Source organism: Arachis ipaensis, chromosome B6 (genome assembly GCF_059453495.1).
Source record: "Arachis ipaensis isolate K30076 ecotype BB chromosome B6, ASM5945349v1, whole genome shotgun sequence".
In the NCBI taxonomy this organism is placed as follows: domain Eukaryota; kingdom Viridiplantae; phylum Streptophyta; class Magnoliopsida; order Fabales; family Fabaceae; genus Arachis; species Arachis ipaensis.
This window is the reverse complement of record NC_142441.1, coordinates 13,052,825-13,061,803: the sequence shown is the minus strand read 5'-3', so window position 1 is coordinate 13,061,803 and position 8,979 is coordinate 13,052,825. Positions and strand designations below refer to the sequence as shown.

The window sequence follows — 8,979 nt, the reverse complement described above, 5'->3', positions numbered from 1 at the left end:
ACGACCGATTGGGTCATCCGGGAACAACCATGATGCGGAGAATTGTTGAAAACTCCCATGGACATTTACTAAAGAACTAAAAGATTCTTAAATCTAGTGAATTTTGTTGTGCTGCATGTTTTCAAGGGAAGTTAATTTTAAGGTCATTACCAGTAAAGATTGGATTTGAGTCCCCTGAATTCCTAGAAAGGATTCAAGGTGATATATGTGGACCTATTCATCCACCATGTGGATCTTTTAGATATTTTATGGTCCTGATAGACGCATCTTCGAGATGGTCACATGTGTGCTTATTGTCTTCTCGCAACCTGGCGTTTGCGAGATTACTGGCTCAAATTATTTGATTAAAAGTATAATTTCTAGAAAATCCAATCAAAACAATTCGTCTTGATAATGCTGATGAATTTACTTCCCAAGCTTTTGATGTTTATTGTCTAGCTAATGGAATAAGTGTTGAACATCCAGTAGCTTATGTTCACACACAAAATGGGTTAGCAGAATCACTTATTAAGCGCCTCCAATTAATTGCTAGACCCTTACTTATGAGAACAAATATGCCAACCTCGGTTTGGGGGCATGCTATTTTACATGCCGCAACACTTATTCGTTTGAGGCCAACGAATTACCATCAGTTCTCTTCTATGGAATTAGCTTTTGGCCAGCAGCCAAATATTTCCCATTTAAAAATATTTGGATGTGCGATATATGTTCCCATTGCACCACCTAATCGCACCAAAATAGGACCCCAAAGAAAATTGGAGATATATGTTGGATATGATTCTCCCTCTATAGTGAGGTATCTTGAGATACAAACTGGAGATGCATTTAAATCCTGATTTGCGGATTGTCATTTTGATTAATCAAAATTTCCAACATTAGGGGGAGAGAATAAGCTTCCTGAAAAGAACTTAATTGGAATGCATGATGCATTTAGACCCTCGATTAGGGCAATGTAAACTAGAAGTTCAAAAGATTATACATTTGCAAAGAATAGCAAATGAATTGCCTGATGCATTTTCTGATACAAAGAGGATAACCAAATCTTATATACCATCGGAAAATTTCCCAATTCGAATTGATGTCCCAGTAGGACAAGTAGCCACTGAAGCAAATTCACGCCAGAAGCGTGGCAGGCCTGTCGGTTCCAAAGACAAAAATCCTCGAAAAAGAAAAGAGGTAAATACGATTCCTGTTGAAAAAGACATAGTAAAGACACCTACAGTTGTCCAAAATTCTGATATAGTTTTAACGCCAGAAGACGTTCAGGTACCTGAAAATTATGAAAATGACGAGATCTCGATAAATTATGTCTTTACAGGAGAGAATGGTACCGAAATAAGACAATTGTCAATGAAATATTTGTATATAATGTGGCATTAAATATCATGCATGAAAGTAAGGATCTTAAGCCAAGATCAATCGAAAAATGTCGACAAAGAAATGATTGGCCAAAATGGGAAGAAGCCATAAAGGCTGAATTAGACTCACTTGCAAAACGTGAAGTATTTGGACCTGTAGTCCGTACACCAGAAGATGTAAAACCTGTTGGATACAGGTGGGTATTTGTGAGAAAACGAAATGAGAAAAATGAAGTTGTGCACTACAAAGCCCGACTTATGGCACAAGGTTTTTCACAAAGGCCCGGTATAGATTATGAAGAAACGTATTCCCCTGTAGTGGATGCGATAACATTGTGTTATTTGGTCAGTTTATCTGCATATCATAAAATGCATATGCACTTAATGGATGTGGAAACAGCCTATTTATACAGCTCATTAGATTGGGATATCTATATGAAAGTCCCTGAAGGACTAAAGATATCTAAACCATCCAATGAATATTCACAGGGGTTCTACTCAGTCAATTTGCAAAGATCTTTATACGATCTAAAGCAATCTGGACGAATGTGGTATAATTGTCTTATTGAGTATTTGGCCAAAAACAGATTCAAGAATGATGATATATGTCCGTGTGTTTTCATAAAGAAAATTGCATCTGGATTCATTATAATTGCTGTGTACGTTGATGATTTAAATATCATTGAACTCCTGAAAAGATTCCAACAATTATAAAAACTCTAAAAGAAGAGTTTGAGATGAAAGATCTTGGAAGGACTAAATTTTGTCTCGACCTGCAGATCGAGCATATAAAAAATGGGATCTTTATTCATCAAACAACATACATAGAGAAGATCTTGAAAAGGTTTTATATGGATAAGTCACATCCCTTGAGTACCCCAATGATCGTAAGATCTTTAGATGTGGAAAATGATCAATTCTGTCCTAAAGAAGAAAATGAAGATATCCTTGGTCCTAAAGTACCATATCTTAGTGCTATTGGAGCGCTAATGTATCTTGCTAATAACACAGGACCTGATATATCATTTGCTGTGAATTTACTAGCAAGATATAGTTCATCTCCAACCAGAAGACATTAGAGTGGAGTCAAACAAATCTTTCGATATCTTCATGGAACGGTTGATTTGGGATGTTTTATCCCTATGGATCCAAGTCACAATTAGTTGGTTATGCAGATGCTGGATACTTGTCTGATCCACATAAAGGGAGATCTCAAATAGGATATCTGTTCATATATGGTGGTACAGCTATATCATGGAGGTCTACAAAACAGGCGATAGCAGCAACCTCCTCTAATCATGCTGAAATACTCGCGATACATGAAGCTAATCGCAAGTATTTTTGGCTTAGGAGTTTGATCCAACATATTCTGTCATCATGTGAACTGATTGATCATAAGATAGCTCCAACTGTCTTGTTTGAAGATAATACAGCATGCATTGCTCAACTTAAAAGCGGATACATCAAAGGTGATAGAACAAAGCATATTTCTCCCAAATTCTTCTTCACTCATGATCTTCAAAATCAAGGGACAATTGATGTTCAACAGATCCACTCAAGTGACAATCTAGCAGATTTATTCACAAAGTCACTCCCGAAATCCTCCTTTGAAAGATTGGTACATGAGATTGGGATGCACCGATTTCGAGACATTAAATGATGTCGATAAGAGGGAGAGACTGTACTCTTTTTTCTTTAGTCAAGTTTTTTCCATTGGGTTTTTCTTGACAAGGTTTTTAATGAGGCAGTCCCATCACAAAGGATATTGTACTCTTTTTCCTTCACTAAAGTTTTTTTTTTCCATTTGGGTTTTTCTTTAGTAAAGTTTTAACGAGGCATAATCCTAAATGGTTATCCAAGGGGGAGTGTTACGATAAGAATGAAATGGATGACCATGGGCGGCTCACCTTTTCTATACTGAAGTTCTATGTTACCAAAGTTCTTGCATTTAATAATAGTGAAAAAAGGTAGCCTCATTGCATGTATAAATAGAGGTTAAACCTCAGTACGTAACACACAGTTACACAACAATAAGAATATTCACTCTCTCTCTCTCTTATACTATTCTCTCTCTTATATTCTTTACTACTATATTATTAAATATATCTATTAATATAGTAATTCTAGTGAACATTACTACTAGAACCATCTAATTATATTTCCATACTTTATATTTGTTACCTCTTCCTTATTTATTTATTTAGTTATTTTACGACAATCCTATTCTTTTAATATATATGGAACAAAAATATAATCTTTACAAGATTAAAACTAGATATTAGATTATTATTATTATTAAGTATCCCCTTTTTTTGTATGATTCAGTTCATCCCAAACAAAGATTTGAAGTTAAACCAGGATCTATGTCAAGGAAATCTTAACACATGCTTTTTACGGATTTGAATTCAGTAAAGAGAGGATAGTAGTAAAATAAGATGGTGGGAGATTAACTAATACAACTGAGTTAAGCTTGTATTATGTACAAGTCATTGGAGTCACACAACTAAATATGTGCAATTACTTTAGTGTAGTAATTATCTTTTAATCAAATTGGACTCTGGTAAACTAGAGTATCCAAATGTTTGCACTTTCCTGTGGCATGCCTTCTTTCTACCATTTGGTTCACTACTCATACTCTTTCCATGGGAAGGAAGAGTAGGAAGATGGAAGGAAAATGCATGCTTCAAAGTTTAAAGGAATCAATGGCTGAGAGTTCTTAAAGTCAAGGTTCAAGAGTCTTAAGCTGCAGGATTTTTTACAGCATATACTAACCCTACACTGCCAGCTCCACTTCTTAAATTGAAGAGTAATGTTAGTTACTAACATGGAAACTTCTATTTGTGGAAGGTAGTTAGAAACTTCTAGCAATTAATTAAGTTCTATAATCATTTGACTTGAATGGCAATAGAAGTAGAGCAAATAAGGCTTATTTTGAATAAGTAAAAAGCAAATCTAAAATTAATGTGTTCAATATTTACAGGAGTAGCAACAGAATGATTATTAAATTGACCATGGACAATCATGCATATATAATATATAATTGATTTTACAGACTAGAAGAAAAATATTACATTGATAACTTGACACTTTAATGTACAGGAGGACCACATCTTCCAGGTCACTTCTCTGCCTCTTTTTTTTTTTTTTTTTTTTTGGATTTATATATTCATTGCAGTTAAAGGTGAAGAAATTAAAGATTCAAGACTAAGACTAAGACTAAGCATATCTAGGGAACTTATATCCTAGACATTTTTACACATATTCTACCTAGAAACCAAACTAGGAATCTAATACTTAAAGTCACAGTAATACAGCTCTGCATTCTTTCTGGCAGCTGCATATTTTTTAACTGATATGACCCATTTGATAGCATTCCCAATTTTAAACCACACTGCTTTAGTTTTCCCACTGTTTGATACATCCCCATTGGAATTCAGAAAAGTAGGATGACTTGTAAATTCTGCTCCATCAGAAGAACCAAATAAATAGCCATTTTGGTCCCCCCATTGTGCTGTGTAAGGTGAACAAGAACAATCATTTGTGAATTGAATCTCTGAACTGCAATTATCAGCTGAACAACCACCTTGCACAACTGGAATATGTGACAATCCATTAAGTTGCCAGCTATTCCCTTCAGTGAACATTCCAGAGAAGAATTCACCTCCTGTATAACCGTTCTGCAGCATTTCGCATGTTTCTGGCAGTGGATCTTCATAAACTTGGTAACTTGGCACTTCCTCATCAATAAATGAAGAAGAGGTGCAGGGTTGTGTAGAACCTAGCCATGTTTCTTCTTGACCTGCCATGACTTGATCTGGAACATCAGATTGACCTGTTCTTGGACATGCCACTGGTGTGAAGCAGCTCCATGGAGAAGTGTCATCAACTGATTTCAAATTATTCATATTCTTGTATGCTTGCTGCTTTATGGTTTCCACCAAATTCTGCAAATGAAGGATTGACTTAATCATTTCTGCCCCAGAAACATGTTCTTTAAAATTATATGTAGCAGACAATTCAGAATAGAATCTAAATGCATACCTTCTCCTTTGGAGTGAGTGCATCAGGTAAACAATAATTTTGCCCGTTGAGTACTCCTACAAGGATGTAGATGGAATTGAATAGCAGGACTATAGGTTGTTGTGTCGCGCGATAGCTATAGAGCTTGTGATCATTTATCACACAAGTCTTGGCATGGTTCATAATTGCTGTCCATGACTTAATTGGAATGCTGCCACACTTCTGCACCTCAATGAAAAATTCATTAGTATTTTATGACATTCCATAATCATATGAAAATAAAAAGAAACAAGATTTATTACCACATATAATGAAGATGGGTCGGTTGTGTATAGCTGCAGGAGATCCTTAACAGTGTGAATTCCCTGGGAAGAGAGCCGCTTGTGGATTTTTCCATCCTTTGCAATTTTCTCCAAACGCCATATATCATCATTCAAGTATGGAGGGTAGTGTTTCTTGTAAGCTACAACAAAAGACATCACAATATCACATGTCAGTTTGTGCACAATGATCACAGATGAAATAATTGTTCGGTTTTAAGACTCACATTCTCCGCGATTATCTTTGACGACGAAAGGTTCACTTGAACCTTCCTTTATGCTTGCTCCAGAGGAAGTTGATTCAACAACTTTGGCTCCTAATCTGAACTTTCTGCTTCTCAACCATCTTGAATTATCAGTTAAGGTAAGTTTAGAGACAGAACCAATCCCATTCTTGAGAGTAATAAACCTATCTCCAGTCAACAATGGACCTTTACCATCTCTTTGGCGTAAGATACTGCCATTGAACTCCCCTTGAGTCCAATCCTCACTGCCATTCGAACCAAACTCGCCATCGAGGACACAAATCTCTATCTTGATGGAGGATAAGGGACCTTCACTGACTATAGACTGAGATGTAACATCAAATAGAGCAATTTGAAGGGGTGATTCATCCTCTGCTATTATATTAGAGAGTGTGAAAATTGTATCAGGCAACTTGTTGATAAAACACAGCTGAAAGGGTTTGGCTCCAGATGTGCCTGCCAGATTATGATTAACGGTTCCTCTGCACCAAAACAGAATATTAAACTATATGTTAATAAATTTTAACACAACCTATTCATGTTTTATAGTCCAAACAAACCTTGGAGATAGGTGATGTTCCTGAATTATACGTTCCACCTCCTCTCGCACCTATTTGAGGAAATTAAAACAAGCTGTAAGAAAATTGAAAGCAAAGAAATGACATAGAGAAAATAATGGATTCATTGATTTCTTAATACCACTCTTCGGAGGAAGGTTTCCACGTAGGAATTATGGCCATTGATCACATTTCTAAGGCCACTGCACAAACCAAATTTAGAGCTTAGTCACAGTGTCACACCCTTAATTACCAGAAATAAATAGTTGATGTTGAATACCTAATGGATGGTTGTTTTGTATGATCAGCGGTTCCCCATTTTGATTTCTGAATTGGAATTTTAGCACCATTACCTTCTTCCTGCTCCTGGGGAAATTTCCTATTTGATACCATCCAAATTAAAATTGTAAATAAACAACAGAAATCAGAATGATTCAGCCAAAGTGTAAGAGCTAAAAAAACAGGGCTAACTGGGTATATATAAGAATAAGAAACAAAAGGGGACATTGACCAACATCAATCTAGGAGGTAGGGAAGATACGAGGAAGCCACATTTTCACGTCATGTGCAGTTCACCGGTACAACACGTTAATCCTGAAAAGTCAAGTGCATTTTTGCGCTCAAAATTCACAGAAAATACCACCTTAACAAGTGAAATTATCACTTGATTAATAAATAGTACTAGTTAGTCATACAAGGAATCCCAATTAATTAAATAAATAAACCTCATCAAGAGAAGTTGTTACCACTTACCACTCCTAGTAACTATAACTAACTAACTAACTAAACGCGTCTTTAATGGGAGAAAAAGATATAAAAATGAAAAAAGAGAAGTGGCGATACCATTTGATTGTGATTTGTCGAGTTAAGAAGTAGAGTTAGAATAACAAGACAAGGACAATGATTGTTGTGGGCGATACCATTTGATACGGATATTCAAGAAAACATGTATGCACTTTTTTTGTTTCTTTTTCTGTCTTTTCCACGTATGGAAGCGGACACGCGTTTTCAAGTTCGTGGCGAACTACGAAAAATAACGCGTTAGAATTCTCAACATTCACCTCTTATCACACAAAATAAAGTAAACGTTTTTGTTTCTAACATTTTATTATCCACGGTTTGGCTTCCTCAGAAAATTTCTCACCATCTTCTATGAAACATAAATTGATCAAATAACATTCTGATTTTCCAAAATGCATTATGGCTTTAGTAATTGATTTTCCTATAAATTCTATTATATATTATTAATTTTACAATAAAAATTTGACACATATCACTTTTTTATTACATATTATTAATTTTACAATAAAAATTTGACACATATCACTTTTTTATTACGATTGAAATTAAATATATTTTTTTTAATTTAGAAATTCTCTCTATCTTCCTACTAATTTTATAACTAAAATATGTTACGTGTCATTCTCTTATTGTAATTAAAATTAAATATTTTCTTTTAAAATTAAGAAATTCTCTTCTCTACTAATTTTATAACTAAAATTTGTCACATATCATTCTCTCATTGTAATTGAAAAATCAAATATTTTTCTTCAAAATTAAAGAATTTTTTCCTCATCGCTACTAATTTTACAACCAAAATATGTTACATGTCACTCGCCCATTACAATTGAAATCAAATCTTTTCTTCCAAAATATCTTCCCTCTTCCTTTCTCTTTCTCTCTCATTTCTTCGACCACTCTATTTCTTTTATATATCATTATCAATGACTAATTACGAATTTGACAATCAAAATGTACAACATAATATTTTTTAATTGCATTAAAGTTAAAATTGAAATTGAAATATACCTATATTATGTATCATATATTATTGTCTAATTTAATAACCAAATGTGTCACATGACACTCTCTTATTAAAATTGAGAGAAAATATTTTTCTCCAAAATTAATAATCTCCCTTTCTAAATTCTCTCATCTACCTCTCTTCATTTTTCTATTTCTCTCTACCATTTTCATTCTATATATAATTTATACTTTATATTAATAATTTGACAAATCAAAATATATCATCCGATATTTTTTATTACAATTAAAATAGAATTTTTTCTTCCAAAATTAACAAACTCTCACTTTCATTCTTCATCTTTATCTTTCTCTTTCTTTTCTCTCATTCTTTATTTTTTCTACTTTTCTGCTCTTCAGAAAACAAAATAAATAAAATAATATAATTCAAATAAAAAATATTATTATTATATACATATTTTTTTAATTTTTTATTTAATTTTAAATTTTCACTGCTTATCTTTTTAATTTATATTTTTATTTCTCTTCTTTCAAATATTTATTATATATAATTTGGAGAGAATACTAATATTATAACTAAAATTTAGAATTAAAATTCAATTGTTTAAAAAAAATTAATTTTGAATTAATTTTATAACTATTAATATATTTTTTTATACTAATATCTAATTATATTTTTATATACGAGAGAAAAAATATTATTTTTAAATAGCAA

At 33.3% G+C, this 8,979-nt stretch overlaps 1 protein-coding gene across 2 annotated transcripts; it reads right to left on the bottom strand.

The window, feature by feature from the left end:
- Positions 1-4,385: 4,385 nt before the first annotated feature.
- On the bottom strand, positions 4,386-7,146 carry LOC107645947 (calmodulin-binding protein 60 B). 2 transcript variants are annotated; one of them, XM_016350105.3, is made up of 7 exons: positions 6,781-7,146; positions 6,643-6,703; positions 6,504-6,553; positions 5,926-6,425; positions 5,681-5,841; positions 5,400-5,600; positions 4,386-5,302 (listed from the first exon to the last, which is right to left on the bottom strand). In XM_016350105.3, exons 1-7 carry the CDS (start codon positions 7,005-7,007, stop codon positions 4,646-4,648), a joined length of 1,857 nt encoding a protein of 618 aa, XP_016205591.2. In that variant the 5' UTR covers positions 7,008-7,146; the 3' UTR covers positions 4,386-4,645. The 2 variants fall into 2 exon arrangements, with proteins under 2 accessions (XP_016205591.2, XP_020959655.2); XM_021103996.2 differs by having other exon boundaries at positions 5,400-5,597; positions 6,781-7,046.
- Positions 7,147-8,979: the final 1,833 nt, after the last annotated feature.